Source organism: Nerophis lumbriciformis, linkage group LG02 (genome assembly GCF_033978685.3).
Source record: "Nerophis lumbriciformis linkage group LG02, RoL_Nlum_v2.1, whole genome shotgun sequence".
In the NCBI taxonomy this organism is placed as follows: domain Eukaryota; kingdom Metazoa; phylum Chordata; class Actinopteri; order Syngnathiformes; family Syngnathidae; genus Nerophis; species Nerophis lumbriciformis.
In genome coordinates, this window is record NC_084549.2 from 20,404,163 (window position 1) to 20,423,332 (window position 19,170).

Sequence of the window (19,170 nt, forward strand, 5' to 3'; positions counted from 1 at the left end):
TGTGGCTTACCTAAATTGACAAAACTCATCACCATGTCTGCGTCATTCAGGAAGTTGTTGTCATGTGTCATGGAGAGCGCCGGGCTCTGACCCAGCAGAGGGGCCGCTCGGTAGGGCTGAGCCACACGGGAGTAGCCGGCGTGCTGGGGGCTGTAGTAACCTTTCCTGGCGTGCCCTTGAACCTTGGCGATGTGGCTCTTCCCCGCGCCGTGCGTCAACCCCTCTTCCTCCACCGCCATGGCGTTGTAAAGGTCAATCATGAAGAGCGGCGCCGAGGACGCCTGCTTCCCTGGAGAGAAGGGCCTCGGGCGATGGGGCAAGCCCAGGATGGAGAGGATCTCCCTCTGGATTTCCCGCCGCTCGTGATTGCGCAACCTCCGGTAGATAAAACTGGAGTGCACATGGTTGTCGGTGAAGGCGCAGCGCGCACAGGACAGGAAGGTCAAACAGCTCCAAGTAAGTCCGAGCAAGGCGCGGCTCCAAGGGGTCATGTTGCTCACTTAAGGTGCGAAGGTTCAACTACATTGCACTTGCACGGAGGAGCCGGGATCCAGGATCATGGACTGGTGGAGGCAGCGTCCAGGCTGCTCAGGAGGAGACAAACGAGGTATCAGCTTGCAGCCCGGGCGGCGCTCCTTCTCCCCTGTGCGAGTGTTGCCTCTCCAGCGCCACTTTTTACTCAACCATCCAAAGCTTGACTGACTTTTTATTGACTTGTGACCACGTCCCTCACCTCACGCCTCTTTGATGAAAGGAAGAAAAAAAAAAATCACAACATATACGCCCCAAAAGGTCAGCAGGAGTGTCCTGGGGATGGAACTGCAGTTAAAGAGAGACATAGTACACACACACACATGGGAGGGAGAGAGAGAGTGCATGTGCACGCTGCCCTCAGAGAACATCCCACACTCAACTTTTTGTTCGTGCATCCACCTCTAGAGGCCGCAATAAAACGTCGACCCACTCCCACGGTGCACGTGTAAACGGAGACACTTGAAATCCGAGAGGCTGTCCTAACGAGTGAAAGAATAATGGCCGAGCCTTTTAATCACCTCTACTTGTTGAAGTCGGTATATGCAGGAGGGCTGCCGCACACACACACACACACACACACACACACACACACACACCCTCACACATTCACAATGCATACGGATATTAATAATATTTTCATAAATGTGTCCAAGCTGGTCTGAAGGCATCAATGATTTAGATCTGAGCACGGGATTTAATTACTCTTGACGGTGGAAAAACATAAAACATTCATTGAAAATGTTCATTTACAAACAAACCGGAGCTGACATAATTTTCAGTAAGTTTTTAATGAAAATAGATGTATAAAAAATAATATCAGGATGATTGCATTAGACTAGTTCAGGGGTCGTCAACCCCTCCACTAGTCTCTTTAGCGCCGCCCTAGTGGCTCTCTGGAGCTTTTTCAAAAATGTATGAAAAATGGAAAAAGATGAGGGGAAAAAATATATTTTTTGTTTTAATATGGTTTCTGTAGGAGAACAAACATGCCACAAACCTCCCTAATTGTTATAAAGCACACTGTTTGTATTAAACATGCTTCACTGATTCGAGTATTTGGCGAGCGCCGTTTTGTCCTACTAATTATGGCGGTCCTTGAACTCACCGTAGTTTGTTTAGTGCAGGGGTCGGCAACTCAAAATGTTGAAAGAGCCATATTGGACCAAAAATACAAAAACAAATCTGTCTGGAGCCGCAACAAATTAAAAGCCATATTACATATAGATAGTGTGTCATGAGATATACATTGAATTGAGATGACTTAAAGGAAACTAAATGACCTCAAATATACCTACAAATTAGGCATAATGATGCAATATGTACATATAGCTAGCCTAAACAGCATGTTAGCATCGATTAGCTTGCAGTCATGCAGTGACCAAATATGTCTGATTAGCACTCCACACAAGTCAATAACATCAACAAAACTCACCTTTGTGCATTCATGCACAACGCTAAAAGTTTGGTGGACAAAATATGAGACAGAAAAAGAAGTGGCATAAAACACGTCCTCGAAAGTCGGAGAAAGTTATTCATGTAAACAAACTACGGTGAGTTCAAGGACCACCAAAATTAGTAGGACAAAACGGCGCTCGCCAAATACTTGAGTCAGTAAAGCATGTTTAATATAAACAATGTGCTTTATAACAATTAGGGAGGTTTGTGTCATGTTTGTCCTCCTACACAAACCATATTAAAACAAAAAATATATTTTTTCCCCTCATCTTTTTCCATTTTTCATACATTTTTGAAAAAGCTCCAGAGAGCCACTAGGGCGGCGCTAAAGAGCCGCATGCGGCTCTAGAGCCGCGGGTTGCCGACCCCTGGTTTAGTGTATAACTTTCTCCGACTTTCTAGGACGTGTTTTATGCCACTTCTTTTTCTGTCTCATTTTGTCCACCAAACTTTTAAGGTTGTGCATGAATGCACAAAGGTGAGTTCTGTTGATGTTATTGACTTGTGTGGAGTGCTAATCAGACATATTTGGTCACTGCATGACTGCAAGCTAATTGATGCTAACATGCTATTTAGGCTAGCTATATGTACATATTGCATCATTATGCCTCATTTGTAGCTATATTTGAGGTCATACAGTTTCTTTTAAGTCCTCTTAATTCAATTTATATCTTATGACACACTATCTGTATGTAATATGGCTTTTAATTTTTTGCGGCTCCAGACAGATTTGTTTTTGTATTTTTGGTCCAATATGGCTCTTTCAACATTTTGGGTTGCCGACCCCTGGACTAGTGGATGTGCTCTAAGATGATCCAAAAATGAGTTAAGAAGTGATGATAATGCTCTACAGCACCACCTAGTGTCCGATACGCGCACTTTCCATTTGTTGCAAACTAATTGATCTGACTTGTTTTATCTATCCATCCATCCATTTCCTACCGCTTATCCCTTTCGGGGTCGCGGGGGGTGCTGGAGCCTATCTCAGCTACAATCGGGCGGAAAGGCGGGGTACACCCTGGACAAGTCGCCACCTCATCACAGGGCCAACACAGATAGACAGACAACATTCACACTCACATTCACACACAAGGGCCGATTTAGTGTTGCCAATCAACCTATCCCCTTTACATATTCCAACGTCTATTTACAATGATGCCTTATATTCTGCCATTTGTGTGGCGTCCACACCAACAAATAGAATAAAAGGGCCTTTTTGTAGCTTGTTCAAATATAACAAGCTTATTATCATTAGTGGTTTAACAGATCATGTTTTTTTTTTTACATGTCAATCTTTTTCATAACGACTAATTTAATTAGAGATGTCCGATAATGGCTTTTTTGCCGATATTCCGATATTGTCCAACTCTTAATTACCGATTCCGATATCAACCGATACCGATATATACAGTCGTGGAATTAACACATTATTATGCCTAATTTTGCTGTGATGCCCCGCTGGATGCATTAAACAATGTAACAAGGTTTTCCAAAATAAATCAACTCAAGTTTTGGGGGAAAAAAAGCCAACATGGCACTGCCATATTTATTATTGAAGTCACAAAGTGCATTATTTTTTTTAACATGCCGCAAAACAGCAGCTTGGAATTTGGGACATGCTCTCCCTGAGAGAGCATGTGTCATGTCTGTGTGATCATGTTTTGTTTTAGTCATGTTCGATTTTGTTTTTGGACTTTTTGTGCACTTTTGTTTGTTTTGTCACCATAGCAACCATTAGTTTTCACCTGTCATGTCACGCACCTGTTTCACGTTTTGAGTCACGCACCTGTTTTCACTAATCATGTCTGTAGTATTTAAGTTCATTGTTTTCAGTTTGTCTGGCTGACGACATCCCACATTTATGCTCTGCACATTCCTGACACTTGTTTTCATGTCCATCTTTCATGCTGCTCCTTTCGTCCATGCCAAGTAAGTTTTTGTTGCCGTAGTTTACGTCATTACGTGCTAAAAGCCGGCGCATGATACAAAGTTTACAATAGTTTTAAAGTTAGCGACTTAGCGTCCTCTAAGCAGACACGTAAAAGTTGCAACCAGCGCCTGTCAGTGTAAATGTTTGGCCATTTTATTTTTTTTTGTTTTGGGTCCAAAACTGGCCAAAAGTAGGGCTTATAACTACAAACCCATAACCAGTGAAGTTGGCACGTTGTGTCAACGTAAATAAAAACAGAATACAATGATTTGCAAATCCTTTTCAACTTATATTCAATTGAATAGACTGCAAAGACAAGATATTTAATGTGTAATTTGCTTTGCATAATAATAATCATTAACTTAAAATTTAATGGCAGCAACACATTGCAAAAAAGTTGGCACAGGGGCATTTTTACCACTGTGTTACATGGCCTTTCCTTTTAACAACACTCAGTAAACGTTTGGGAACTGAGGAGATCAATTTTTGAAGCTTCTCAGGTGGAATTATTTCCCATTCTTGCTTGATGTACAGCTTAAGTTGTTCAACAGTCCGGGGGTCTCCGTTGTGGTATTTTAGGATTCATAATGCGCCACACATTTTCAATGTGAGACAGGTCTGGACTACAGGCAGGCCAGTCTAGTACCCGCACTCTTTTACTATGAAGCCACGTTGATGTAACATGTGGTCCATTATAACGTTGCTTGGATGGCAGCATATGTTTATCCAAAACCTGTATGTACCTTTCAGCATTAATGGCGCCTTCACAGATGTGTAAGTTACCCATGTCTTGGGCACTAATACACCCCCATACCATCACAGATGCTGGCTTTTCAACTTTGCGCCTATAACAATCCGGATGGTTCTTTTCCTCTTTGGTCCAGAGGACACAACGTCCACAGTTTCCAAAAACAATTTGAAATGTAGACTCGTCAGACCACAGAACACTTTTCCACTTTGTATCAGTCCATGAGCTTGAGCCCAGCGAAGCCAGCAGCATTTCTGGGAAAAAAATATTTTGAACATACCCCGAAAAGGACAAGCGGTACAAAATGGATGGATGGATATTTGAATCAAAATTTTAGGAGTAGGAAAGAACACACACCGCTGACAATAACAAACTAAATGGTGTTTGATGAACTCTTGAAATAAAGAAAACATTTAAAAGGATAGTTTAATTTGGATAAAACTGAAAATAAGTTTTACAAAAACATAAAACATGGCAATGCTGGGAAGAAGAAAAAAATCCACATATATGACTCAGACTCAGAATTATAAATAAGAAACAAATACGTGCTACAGTAATGAAGGGCCTGAGGAATATAATTCACTAAGAGACATAATGCCAGCCTACAATCTCGTGAATAATACCCTTATACTCCTAAATGGAGCATATTTGTCAATTGTGGTGAATCTACAGAAAAGTTCAGTCAGACTGAATGCTTTCAGAACACACAATAATGCCAGTTATTATAGCTAAAGGCGCATTTAGAGTGCTTTTGTACAGAAATACACATTTTGAATATGTCTTAGGTGAAATTAAAAACAGTTTGTGGACCACTGATCTTCATCATAAGCGGTCAACTTACATATAGCAATCTGTCACCAGGGGGCAATATGAGATGAGCCACCAAACATGTTCGACGTTAAAAGGCACCAACATCTTAAAAGCATTAACTTCGATTGTCCAAAATAAACAGGTGATGGGATTTTACTCTAAAGAGGTCCATTTGTTACTTTAAGGATGATATTTTCCTGAGAATGCTTTGGTTTGTGTCACACAGCTAGTGTCAATAGTTTGGTCCTTTGCTGTAGTGGGCCCTCCTCATCATGCTGCCATAGCAAAAGGAAGGATCACACACCCCAGGCTGCCCAGGAAGGCCGGCATTACCGCTTTTACCCTGCACCCCGTTTTGACCAGGTGGACCAGGCTTACCTGGGGTACCCGGTTTGCCATAGCCGTTAGGACCGGGAGGACCTGTTTAGGTAAAAAAAAATTAAAAAAAATTGGAGTAACATTTAATGCTAAAACTGTTAAATGGAAGTGTCATCTACCTGGAGGTCCAGGTGGTCCTTGATCACCATTCATGGTTCGTCCTGGGCTTCCAATTCCACCCTTAGGACCAGGTTCACCTATAAGCACAATCATTCTTCTTAGAACACTTTGGGCATGATCTACTAAAGATTTGCGTGTAACAAATCGAGGGTTGTCAAAAGATTAAAATATTTATCGCGGTCAATCGCATTGTTCACTGTTAACTCAAAATCAATCGTGATAATCAGAGATAGATATCATTTTCATAATTATTAAGTGTACCGTATTTTTTGGACTATAAGTCGCAGTTTTTTTCATAGTTTGGCCGAGGGGTGCGACTTATACTCAGGAGCGACTTATGTGTGAAATTATTAACACATTACCGTAAAATATCAAATAATATTATTTAGCTCATTCAGGTAAGAGACTAGACGTATAAGATTTCATGGGATTTAGCGATTAGGAGTGACAGATTGTTTGGTAAACGTATAGCATGTTCTATATGTTATAGTTATTTGAATGACTCTCACCATAATATGTTACGTTAACATACCAGGCACGTTCTCAGTTGGTTATTTATGCCTCATATACGCAGTGGTCCCCAACCTTTTTGTAACTGCAGACCGGTCAACGCTCGAAAATTAGTCCCGCGGACCGGGTGTGGGGGTTGTTTTGGGGTTTTTTTTGTTATAAAAAAATACAATCATGTGTGCTTACGGACTGTATCCCTGCAGACTGTATTGATCTATATTGATGTATAATGTAGGAACACGATATATTAATAACAGAATGATTTAATAAAAAAATATATATGTATATATATATATATATATATATATTTTTTTTTTTTTTTATTTCTTGTGCGGCCCGATACCAATCGATCCACGGACCGGTCCCGGGCCGTGGCCCGGTGGTTGGGGACCACTGATAACGTACACTTATTCAGCCTGTTGTTCACTATTCTTTATTTATTTTAAATTGCCTTTCAAATGTCTATTCTTGGTGTTGGGTTTTATCAAATACATTTCCCCAAAAAATGCGACTTATATATGTTTTTTTCCTTCTTTATTATGCATTTTCGGCCGGCGCGACTTATACTTCGTAGCGACTTATACTCTGAAAAATACGGTACCCTAGACCAGTGGTCCCCAACCACCGGTACCGGTCCACGGACCGATTGGTACCGGGCCGCACAAGGGAAAAAAAAAAATATATATATATTTTTTTTATTTTTTTTTTTTATTAAATCAACATAAAAACACAATATATACACTATATATCAATGTATATCAATACAGTCTGCAGGGATACAGTCCATAAGCACACATGATTGTATTTCTTTATTAAAAAAAAAAAAAAAATCTTTTGTATTTCCTAGGAATATACAATTTGTATTACTGCTGTTGGAGCACTTGCATTCAGAGGAGGAGCTACACCATGTTTAGGTACAAGTTTCACGCATTAATAACACAAAATGTGGATTGCTACGATCGTGGTTTGATTGTCAAGGATGTTTGGTCATGTAATCTGTGATATTTCTACCTGAATAATATATTCGGCACATTACATGTTGTACAAGTTAATGTTATGCATATCTCTGCATGAGAATGTTTTAGCCTTCTCTATTTATTAAATCAATCAGAACAGTTTTATTTTTTTAATTATACACTTCATTTCAATTTAACATTATTATCTAGGTAGAAATATCACTGATTACATTACAAAATATATTTGACAAGGCATGATCGTAACGTAAGACGATTTTTCATTTTGTGATTAGTTAGACCGGATGTGACGTATAGCGCAATTATTGTGAAGCCAGAAGTGTGTGATGGTTTTAAAAATAAATATTTTGACGACATAAAATTACTCTAGAACTTCTCTCTACCGTTTTTTTTAATGCCGAGTTGTTATTCCATCTTACTAAAGCAGTTAGTGCAACAATTTACATTTGATGTTTTCAATGCACTGAACTGTAATCCAAATGCGTAACTGAAGCTCCATCTCTGCAAGCAGCAGGTCTCCAAGGCGAACAGCCTCTGGCATGTTAGAACAAAGCTCGCCAGCAATCCAAGATCAAATAGTCTTGTCTTGTCGGGAGAACTTGCCATGATTTTGGACATGGGATTTCCATAATGTCCCCCTTTCCTTGTGCATTTCTGATCACTACTTCCGAGCTTGTGGCTCAACACTAATTGTAGGCCATTACATTTTCCCTCGCTACGGAATAAACCGAGGGTCAAAATGGAATCAGGACGCATGCACAGTAATCGCGCGAAAGGAATTTATAGTTAACGCGTTATCATCGCATTAACTTTGACATAGAGCAATACATTGTGGCTTTTACCTTTTAGCCCGTTATGACCGGGATGCCCTTGACGACCTGGGTAGCCTGGCTGTCCTCGGGCTCCACTTAGGCCAGGAATTCCGTTGATGCCTGGGGGTCCTGAATCACCTGGAGCGCCGGGTAATCCGGGACGGCTGTGGCAGGTGTCACAGCTGCTTGATTGGTGGCTCAGCAACATAGAAGGTAGTTCAGCTATGACAAGTGAAAGGAGTATGAAATGTTTCACATACTGTGTGTACTGTAGTTTTGAAGTCAGGGTAAATCTACTCCTGAACCGCTGCAGACTAAAGGGTGAAAACATGTTCCCATACGGTGTTGCCTGTGCTATTATTTTTTGGATAAATACACCACATGGTGGAGCTGTTTTCAAACTCAACTAAAAAACTCCCATAAATAACTATTTTACACAAACGGTTTATAACCAAATTAATTAAAAGAAGTGAGGATGTCCTGACTTTTTCCCTTCCGATACGATACAGATAAGGGAACCAATGTTCCCTCTAAGGTGCGCGCCTGCGCAATTGTGCACTGCTCAAGCGTCCTCTGCGCACAGCAAATATATGCCGCACACCAGATCAAACCCATCTGAATTCTAAACAAAAATAAACACATTTATTGTGTGTAATTTTGCAATGCAACTCTGAGTGACAGTGACAACAAGCGGCCCTAACAGTGTTCGTCAACACCGTTCATATATTGTAACGTCTATCGAGATGCTTCGAGGACAGGAATTTTATCGATCACTTTATTGAGCAAAACTGTTTATATTCGGCCATAACCACACCAAAAACATGAGTAAAAAACTTCTATCTGGAAAAACTAGTAATTTTCTGCCGTACAAAGCAGGCCAAAACTAACTTGTCATCTGTCACCAACACGCATAGCACTAAGCCACTGGTGCGTTTATGGCCACACAAAAAGTAGGACAAGTCAAACACCACACAAAGTTACACTATGACTCCTCAGTCATATGTGTGCTTATTCTACTGTCATTTATTATTAATGTTAATTTATTGATATTAATCGTGGAATGCTGTTACTAGAGAAAGTTACAGGAATTCATCCTATGCTTACATCTCATTGTGCAACATGAGGATGTTTAAGGGGAACTAAATGTGATCTCTGAAAGGGGTACAAATGATTTCCAAAGCAGGACCCCCACCCAGACATATTGTACAATACTAATCCATAGCTTATGAAAAACAAGATTTCTTTTATTTTCATTACAAATGGGCCAAATCACTAATATTACAAAATAATCTCATGAAAATGACTCCTCTCATTTGAGTGTTATTATAAAAGATTGGTTTGAGACAGGTGTGCTGCTGGTATTGCCACGTGTGATGTTGCTCACATGTGCTCCACTGAATGCTCAGGGAGTTTTTGTGTTTGCTCACACACATGAACAATTAGAGGGAACATTGAAGGGAACCTTGATTATTGGCTAGTACCGATACTAATCCGATACAATATTTGCACAAATCATAGTACATACTTTTATGATTTTTGTAGGCTTTATCAGGTCAAATTACTCAGAGAACCATGATAGGTATGAAAAAAACGAACTTTATGATAGACCTTTGCTGTCATTAAGTTGAAGTGGAGTGGTAATTTGTTTTTGGCGACGCCGAGTGGCCACACTAATTCATTGATGCAGTTAATTAAATAATGCGAACACGTTTGATTCCAGATACTTTCTAAAACGCCTCAGCCTTACAGATTTTGTATGTGTAATATTAACTACAATTATATTTATTTTTTACATACAAAAGTGGAGCTTAACAATATTTTTTAATTATTACGTATGTCTAGCTTGTGAGCTATTGTGTGCTTAGCTGTTGTATAGCTGCTAGTTCCAGTTTCATCTAGCCTACCATGTTTACTAAGGGTGTGCTGTCATGACCCGTTGCCGGGTCATGGCTTGATTTATGTTTTGTGTTTTTTTTTCTTCCCATGTTAGTCTGTTTCCGTGCTCGACCCTCTTTCCTTCCGTTTACTTTTGGTTTCCATGGTCACTAATTCTTCACACCTGTCCTTGTTTAGTAATTAGTGTTCCCACCAGCTGTTTTGGTTAATCACTCCCTTTTATATTTTTCAGTCACCCAGAACAAGTTGCTGGGTCAGTGCTCGCTCTTTGCGATGTTTATGTTGGTTCTTGTTTTCACCACGCTTGTGTATTTTTCCTAGTTTAAGACGTTCTCGCTGTTTGCCCCTGGCGACTATCTTGTTTTTTTTAGCTCCACACTTGACTAGTGTTTGAGTTTTTGTATTTGTTGTCTTGCCTTGAAGAATTAAATAGACTCCTACCTGCACGCTGCTCCTGTATGTCATAATTACGATGATCAGCTGGATGAAAATAAATAGCGGTAGCAGTATCATTCGTCCAGAGTCTTCACGGTCCAGAAGGACCGACCCAATTAGAAAGCAGTACTAAAATAAACCGGTAATCGGTACACATCCCTAATGAACAGTGTGGTAGATGCTGTGATTACCTCAGAGTTGTGGCTAAGTGTTGTTGTCTTGTCAGTTGGTAGCTCTGCTAGCATTAACACAGTGGTTCTTAACCTTGTTGGAGGTATCGAACCCCACCAGTTTCATATGCGCATTCACCGAACTCTTCTTTAGTGAAATTTTTTTTTTTTTTTTTTTTCAAATTCAAGACAAAGTTATATGTTTTTGGTAACACTTTAGTATGGGGAACATATTCTAAGTAACAAAGACTTAATTTAGAGTTATTTGGACACTAGGGGAACATATTCTAAGTAATAAAGACTTAATTTAGAGTTATTTGGTTAGGGTTAGGGTCAGGGTTAGGGTTATAATAAGGCCATGCCGAATAAGGCATTAATAAGTACTTAATAATGACTAGTTAAGAGCCAATATGTTACTAATTTGCATGCTAATAAGCAACTAATTAATGGTGAATATGTTCCCCATACTAAAGTGTTACCAAGTTTTTTTACTGGTGCATAAAATGAACCGTGCATGAACATCACCTTGTTCAAACAACAAAACCAACACAGTGCATAAACTCACAACAAATTACACACCTGCAAACCAGTCAGCTGTTGCCGTATCCGTAATACGCCGATAGGGAGAAGTTTCTATTTACACGATGAGTCGTGTAAATAGTGTGTGAATGTTATCTGTCTATCTGTGTTGGCCCTGTGATGAGGTGGCGACTTGTCCAGGGTGTACCCCGCTTTCCACCCGAATGCAGCTGAGATAGGCTCCAGCGCCCCCCGCGACCCCGAAAAGGACAAGCGGTAGGAAATGGATGGATGGATGTGACAAGATCCCTGTTTTAGGGTTGGTTGTGTCTTTGAGTGTGGATATTCTCATTCACTTTACTGTTTTTAGGGGTGTCCCGATCCAATTGTATTCTCAGGGCATTGAATCAATTGCAACTCGACTGTTCAAATTGGCTTTGAAGATGTTTCGCATCTTATTCGATATTAATGCTGTTGGCGTTCATGCTGTCCTCTCATCCATTCCTTAGAGATGGAATAAATTAGCCTCTAACAAGTACCCGGTAATAAACAAGAGAAATACACTTGTGTTTGTTAAGTGGGCCCTCAGCTCTTGTTACAACTGAAGGGCTTGCTAACGAGGGTGATGCCTTCCTAACGACTGTTGGTCTCTCTTCTTTGTATCGTAACTTTTCTTTGTCGTTTTACTCCACTAAAGAGCGAAATTATCCTTGTCTGGGCATGCCCCCCACTTTCAGAGGATAAATACTTTGGAACCTGCACCATCCTCTCAGACTAGAGATGTTGTATCTAAGTCTGTGAACATGAACTTTTTTGATTGATTGATTGAAACTTTTATTAGTAGATTGCACAGTGAAGTACATATTCCGTACAATTGACCACTAAATGGTAACACCCGAATACGTTTTTCAACTTGTTTAAAGGGGAACATTATCACCAGACCTATGTAAGCGTCAATATATACCTTCATGTTGCAGAAAAAAGACCATATATTTTTTTAACCGATTTACGAAGTCTAAATGGGTGAATTTTGGCGAATTAAACGCCTTTCTAATATTCGCTCTCGGAGCGATGACGTCACAACGTGGCGTCACATCGGGAAGCAATCCGCCATTTTCTCAAACACCGAGTCAAATCAGCTGTTATTTTCCGTTTTTTCGACTGTTTTCCGTACCTTGGAGACATCATGCCTCGTCGGTGTGTTGTCGGAGGGTGTAACAACACGAACAGGGACGGATTCAAGTTGCACCAGTGGCCCAAAGATGCGAAAGTGGCAAGTAATTGGACGTTTGTTCCACACACTTTACCGACGAAAGCTATGCTACGACAGAGATGGCAAGAATGTGTGGATATCCTGCGACACTCAAAGCAGATGCATTTCCAACGATAAAGTCAAAGAAATCTGCCGCCAGACCCCCATTGAATCTGCCGGAGTGTGTGAGCAATTCAGGGACAAAGGACCTCAGTAGCACGGCAAGCAATGGCGGCAGTTTGTTCCCGCAGACGGTCGAGCTAAACCCCCTATCGACCCTAGCTTCCCTGGCCTGCTGACATGAACTCCAAAACTGGACAGATCAGCTTTCAGGAAAAGAGCGCGGATGAGGGTATGTCTACAGAATATATTAATTGATGAAAATTGGGCTGTCTGCACTCTCAAAGTGCATGTTGTTGCCAAATGTATTTCATATGCTGTAAACCTAGTTCATAGTTGTTAGTTTCCTTTAATGCCAAACAAACACTTACCAATCGTTGGTTAGAAGGCGATCGCCGAATTCGTCCTCGCTTTCTCCCGTGTCGCTGGCTGTTGTCGTTTTCGTCGGTTTCGCTTGCATACGGTTCAAACCGATATGGCTCAATAGCTTCAGTTTCTTCTTCAATTTCGTTTTCGCTACCTGCCTCCACACTACAACCATCCGTTTCAATACATTCGTAATCTGTTGAATCGCTTAAGCCGCTGAAATCAGAGTCTGAATCCGAGCTAATGTCGCTATACCTTGCTGTTCTTTCCGCCATGTTTGTTCGTGTTGGCTTCACTATGTGACGTCACAGGAAACGGGTGTTTATAAAGATGGTTAAAATCAGGCACTTTGAAGCTTTTTTTAGGGATATTGCGTGATGGGTAAAATTTTGAAAAAAACTTCGAAAAATATAATAAGCCACTGGGAACTGATTTTTAATGGTTTTAACCATTCTGAAATTGTGATAATGTTCCCCTTTAAGTCGGGGTCCAAACTGATAAAGCCCACTCGGATGAAGGGTGAAACGTCTTCTAAGACAAACTGAACAGTCCAATAGAGACCGATTCAATGTCCTGAGAAGTGTCTTAGATTGTCACTGAAGGGATACACACATTTCAAACCAACAACTAAAGCTTAAATTTAATGCAGGAAGCAAATATTGAAAGATATAGACACTAGAGCGCAGGTGTCAAACTCAAGGCCTGGTTGGCCAGATGTGGCCCGCGAAAACCTGGAAATCATTTTACCGTAAAAAAACCAAAAACAGTGTTACTGTTTTTCTACTTACTTACAATAATTCACTATAAAATCAACAACAACCATATATATTACAGTAAAAAATATGTCCGCTCAGTCGTCAGAATTTTAATGTTTAAAAAATTTCTAGTAATTTGCTGTAAAAAAAACAAACAAAAAAAACACTGTACATTCTACGGGGGGGTGGTAGCGGGGGTGTATAATGTAGCGTCCCGGAAGAGTTAGTGCTGCAAGGGGTTCTGGGTATTTGTTCTGTTGTGTTTATGTTGTGTTACGGTGTGGATGTTCTCCCAAAATATGTTTGTCATTCTTGTTTGGTGTGGGTTCACAGTGTGGCGCAAATTTGTAACAGTGTTAAAGTTGTTTATACGGCCACCCTCAGTGTGACCTGTATGGCTGTTGATCAAGTATGCTTTGCATTCACTTGTGTGTGTGTAAAAGCTGCATATATTATGTGACCGGGCCGGCACGCTGTTTGTATGGAGGAAAAGCGGACGTGACGACAAGTTGTAGAGGACGCTAAAGGCAGTGCCTTTGAGGCAGGCCCCCAATAATGTTGTCCGGGTGGAAATCGGGAGAAATTCGGGAGAATGGTTGTTCCGGGAGATTTTCGGGAGGGGCACTGAAATTCGGGAGTCTCCCGGGAAAATCGGGAGGGTTGGCAAGTATGCCCTACACTAAAGTAAAAGTCTGACAACCAAACCTGTTCTCCACAAGTTACTAACAATTGGTCTCATAATTCTAAAACTTTTACTTCTTAATTGTACGTACATTAGGATAGCTTTCATAGCTTTTTTTAGTTCAACCCATAGGGGGAACCCCCATGGGCTGTATTTTTCAACGTGTTGAAATAATTGCAGGTCGTCATAAAAAAAACTCACCCTGAAGAATTTCTCTGCAAACTTGACGAATGTGCATGTCGGAAATTGCACCGGCCTGTAATGACAAAAATCACAATATGAACATAAAGATTAATAAGTCACAGTAGGTTAACCTGTAAGGAACATTACAGATCTTCCCGCAGGTCCAGGTTGGCCAGGAGAACCCGTATCCCCCTGAGGCCCTCGAGGTCCCGGCTGACCTGTCTGACCTGGCTGTCCAGGCCGTCCCATTTGACCTTCTTGACCTCTCTGTCCCAAATCCCCTGTTGTCCCTTTCTAACAAAAACACAAGGGCAATGTTAGCAGTGAACGTCAGCTTGGGTGGATGTTTTTCCAGAAGGATTAGGTACACATACCTCCCCCTTTCGGCCCTGCAGACCCGGCGATCCCTGTCCATTAAAAAGAATGTGCAAAAAATTCACATTACTGAACTTGGCTGTGATCATTTTAGTCGGCAACACAAGAAGAAACTTTCAGCTGTGTGTAGTTAACATACATAACTAAAACTAAAACACACAAGTAGTTATTCACGGAGACAGAAAAGAGAATGGATTGAAATGCATCGTAATTTTTAATAGGACTATTTATTACATATAGCTTTTGTTTGTTCTCGTCAAAATGTAAGAATACTACATTTGTACCATGGTTTTCATCTATGGCACTATATACAGGATAAACTGCAAATATTCAATAGGGTTGTATTCTCAAAAGTATCTGGAAAAAAATAAATAAATATATATATATATATATATATATATATATATATATATATATATATATATATATATATATATATATATATATAAACAAATTTAACAGAAGGCAATAAAGACGATCAGTTAAATAATGAAAAAAAGCCTGAGTTCCTTACTGGAGGTCTATTGACATCTAGTGGCAATATGGAAAATTGTAACCTTATAATATATATTTTTTTTAACACAGTACAGATTGTTTTATTATTTTTTGTTTTTTTGTTTAAAATGTTTTCAATATTGTTGCTGATAAATTAGAATGTATCTTTATTTATTGATTTTCCATCCATCCATCCATTTTCTTTTATTTAATCTTTATTTTTCAGTATCAAATGGTTCAAGTTGGTCAAAAATGTTTATTTAAAAATGATATATTGTTTTAATTTCAGGCATATTTTCTGTAACAGACTAAGAAAAAATGTTGAGTTGAGTTTGAGTTTATTTCGAACATGCAAGCATACAACATGATACATCACAATCTCCAGTTTCTCTTTTCAACATGTTCGAAAAGGAGTAGGAAGAAGCAAAGCTTATTTAATCCTACCCCTTTTCTTTTACATAACAGTTGCTAAAACTTTTGTTCACTTCCTGTTCTCAATTTATTCACAATATACTCCATAAGTAATCACAATAAAAATAAGTAAATAAATAATAATTGGTGAAGTATGTTACATTTCATATGTTGAGATAAGTAAGATTATTTTGTGAGTGAAAGAATGAAAGAATGGATGAGTTAAATAAATTCAGAATGTTTATCATGGTTCTTCTTCTTTGTACTTTGTAAACACTTTAAGTTTGAAGAGTTTCTTGAAGTGGATCATATTAGTACATTGTTTGATTGCTTTGCTTAATCCATTCCATAATTTAATTCCACATACTGATATACTGAAGGTCTTAAGTGTTGTACGTGCGTACAAATGTTTTAAATTACATTTCTCCCTAAGATTATATTTCTCCTCTTTTTTTGAGAAGAATTGTTTTATATTCTTGGGTAGCAGGTTATAGTTTGCTTTGTGTATAATTTTAGCTGTTTGCAAATTCACTATGTCGTAGAATTTCAGTATCTTTGATTCAATAAATAAATGATTTGTGTGTTCTCTATATCCAACATTATGTATTATTCTAACTGATGTTTTTTGTAACACTGTTAATGAATGAAGTGTACTTTTGTAATTATTTCCCCATATTTCTACACAGTAATTCAGATATGGTAACACTAGTGAGCAGTAGAGAATATGAAGTGATTTTTTGTCTAGAACATGTTTTGCTTTATTCATTATTGACGTGTTTCTTGCTACTTTATGTTGTATATTTTTACGTGAGATTTCCAGTTCAATTTATCATCAATCATTATACCTAGAAATTTGGTTTCATTTACTCTTTCAATTTCTATTCCGTCTATTTGTATTTGTGTTTGACTTTCTCTTCTACTGTTACCAAATAGCATTATTTTAGTTTTACTGAGATTCAACGATAGTCTGTTTTTGTCAAACCATCTTTTTAATTTGTTAATTTCTTCTGTTATTATCTTCTGTGTGTTCTCTCCTGAACAAAACGCTGTTGTATCATCCGCAAATAATACTAACTTTAAATCTTTTGTAACTTTACAAATATAATTTATATATAGATTGAATAATTTAGGTCCTAGTATTGATCCCTGAGGTACACCACAGGATATATTTTAGCGTTGTAGAGGTGTGTTCGCCTAGCTTCACGTATTGTTTCCTGTTCATTAGATAACTTCTTATCCAGTTTAAGACTAACCCTCTGATGCAATATCGTTCTAGTTTTTTGATTAAAATATTGTAATTAATTGTGTCAAATGCTTTAGTTAGATCCATAAAAACTGCTGCCGCACATTTTTTATTATCTATAGCATTGGTAATTTTTTCTGTAATTTCAATTAAAGCCATCGAAGTTGAAACATTAGCTCTGTATCCATATTGATTTTCTTCGAGTATTCTATTTTAATTTTAAATTTAATTTTTTAAAATTTTTCTATGTTAATAAAGTTATTGTGGCGCATTGGAAGAATGGCCGTGCGCGACCCGAGGGTCCCTGGTTCAATCCCCACCTAGTACCAACCTTGTCATGTCCGTTGTGTCCTGAGCAAGACACTTCACCCTTGCTCCTGATGGGTGCTGGTTAGCGCCTTGCATGGCAGCTCCCTCCATCAGTGTGTGAATGTGTGTGTGAATGGGTAAATGTGGAAGTAGTGTCAAAGCGCTTTGAGTACCTTGAAGGCAGAAAAGCGCTATACAAGTACAACCCATTTATCATTTATTATTTGCTGTAAATTGATCTACAGTATATTTCCCTATTTTTGTCTTTAATTTGAATAAGGCTATAATGTTATGCAGAGGTGTACGTATAACAGTTTTATAGACAAATGTTACTATTAGTCGTGGCTGTTTTTGTCTTAACAGAAAATAATTGAAAAGCACTGAAATAGACCAAAATGATGTTTCACATGGTGGGATAATAAAAACAGCCCACCAAATACATATACATTTACTATAAACTGCTATAGCATAATAAACTAAGGAGGTATCACCTACAACAGTGGTTCTTAAACTTTTTTCACCAAGTACCACCTCAGAAAACACTTGGCTCTTCAAGTACCACCATACTGACCAACATTAAAATACAGTAGCATAGTAGACCAAAGTATTCATTAAAAAACCAAGGCAGAGGTGTCTTTTTTAACGAGTATACAATATTTAATTTTTGTGGCCACTGTAACATTACACACAGTTACAACAGTAACACTGTGTTTGAATATAGGAAAATAAAACATTGTACTTTAATTTTTTAATTGTTTGGCATACCACTAGATTGAGTCTGTCTACCACTCGTGGTACACGTACCAACGTTTGAGAATCAGTGACCTACAACAATTTATGTAAGCATTTTTTTAACAATAGTACATTGTTATAAAAAAAAAAAGGATCAACTTACATGGTTCCCGGGTTTGCCGTGTTCCCCTTTTTCTCCTTTTATTCCCTTTAGAACAACATAAAACACAGGAACATACTTTTCAAAAAAAAGAGCGCACAGATTTTGAGTATTTTGAAAGTGTTAAGTCCAAAAACAAGTTTTTTTCATCTAAAAAAAAAAGTGATATAGTATAGTAGATTGAATCTTTCTTAAATGTTGAAAATATAGTTGGAAAGTAAATAGGAATGGATATTATCCAGCTTCAGTTATTTTAGTGCTGTCCAATGATTAATAATTTAACCATATGAATCACACTTTTGAATTTAAATTATTTATGATCAATGACAGGCTATTACTGCATAATTTTGACACAAATGCAATTTTATTGTCAGAATGTCACAAAGGAAATATTTTTAAGTGTTTTACTTGAATGCACGGCAATTGTTTGCTCAAAACTTGGCAACAGTCTTACCTAATTCTCAGGGCACTCAGTTGATCGCAACTGGACTGGTTGGTTTGTCTTAGAAGACATTGTGCCTCTCATCCAAGTAGGCTTTATTAGCTCAGAGACTTAGATTGGTCAGATCTATTCTAACGGGTGGTGCCAAAACCCAAAATATTTATACTCCAATACCAGAAGGGTGTGCCTGGGCAAAGATGGTTTCACCCTATCGTAATGAGAAAAACAACTGTTGAGATGCAAAAGAGAAATGCTACTGTCAATGCCAAAGACAGTCATTAAAGTGGAATTTCCCCTCGTTAGCTTTGAGGTATTGTGTGGCAAAACAATCGCTGTGGAATTACCACTATCTGC

At 38.8% G+C, this 19,170-nt stretch overlaps 2 protein-coding genes and 1 long non-coding RNA gene across 4 annotated transcripts in view; 1 reads left to right on the forward strand and 2 right to left on the reverse strand.

The window, feature by feature from the left end:
• Positions 1-808, reverse strand: part of bmp5 (bone morphogenetic protein 5) — a 48,115-nt gene extending 47,307 nt beyond the window's left edge. Inside the window, exon 1 of the mRNA XM_061957068.1 lies at positions 11-808. Coding sequence (XP_061813052.1) covers positions 11-491 — 481 coding nt within the window. The 5' untranslated portion in view covers positions 492-808. The remainder of the gene's footprint in view (positions 1-10) is intronic.
• The window catches only part of LOC133604504 (uncharacterized), a 145,383-nt gene that overhangs the window by 105,270 nt on the left and 20,943 nt on the right, over positions 1-19,170 (forward strand). The window lies entirely within an intron of this gene.
• col21a1 (collagen, type XXI, alpha 1) overlaps positions 5,100-19,170 on the reverse strand; it is a 93,258-nt gene continuing 79,187 nt past the window's right edge. For both annotated transcript variants that reach the window (XM_061957248.2, XM_061957168.2), the window contains exons 23-29: positions 18,378-18,422; positions 15,024-15,056; positions 14,797-14,943; positions 14,668-14,722; positions 8,302-8,493; positions 5,975-6,052; positions 5,100-5,897 (exon numbers count right to left, since the gene is read on the reverse strand). In XM_061957248.2, coding sequence (XP_061813232.1) covers positions 5,710-5,897; positions 5,975-6,052; positions 8,302-8,493; positions 14,668-14,722; positions 14,797-14,943; positions 15,024-15,056; positions 18,378-18,422 — 738 coding nt within the window. In that variant the 3' untranslated portion in view covers positions 5,100-5,709. The remainder of the gene's footprint in view (positions 5,898-5,974; positions 6,053-8,301; positions 8,494-14,667; positions 14,723-14,796; positions 14,944-15,023; positions 15,057-18,377; positions 18,423-19,170) is intronic.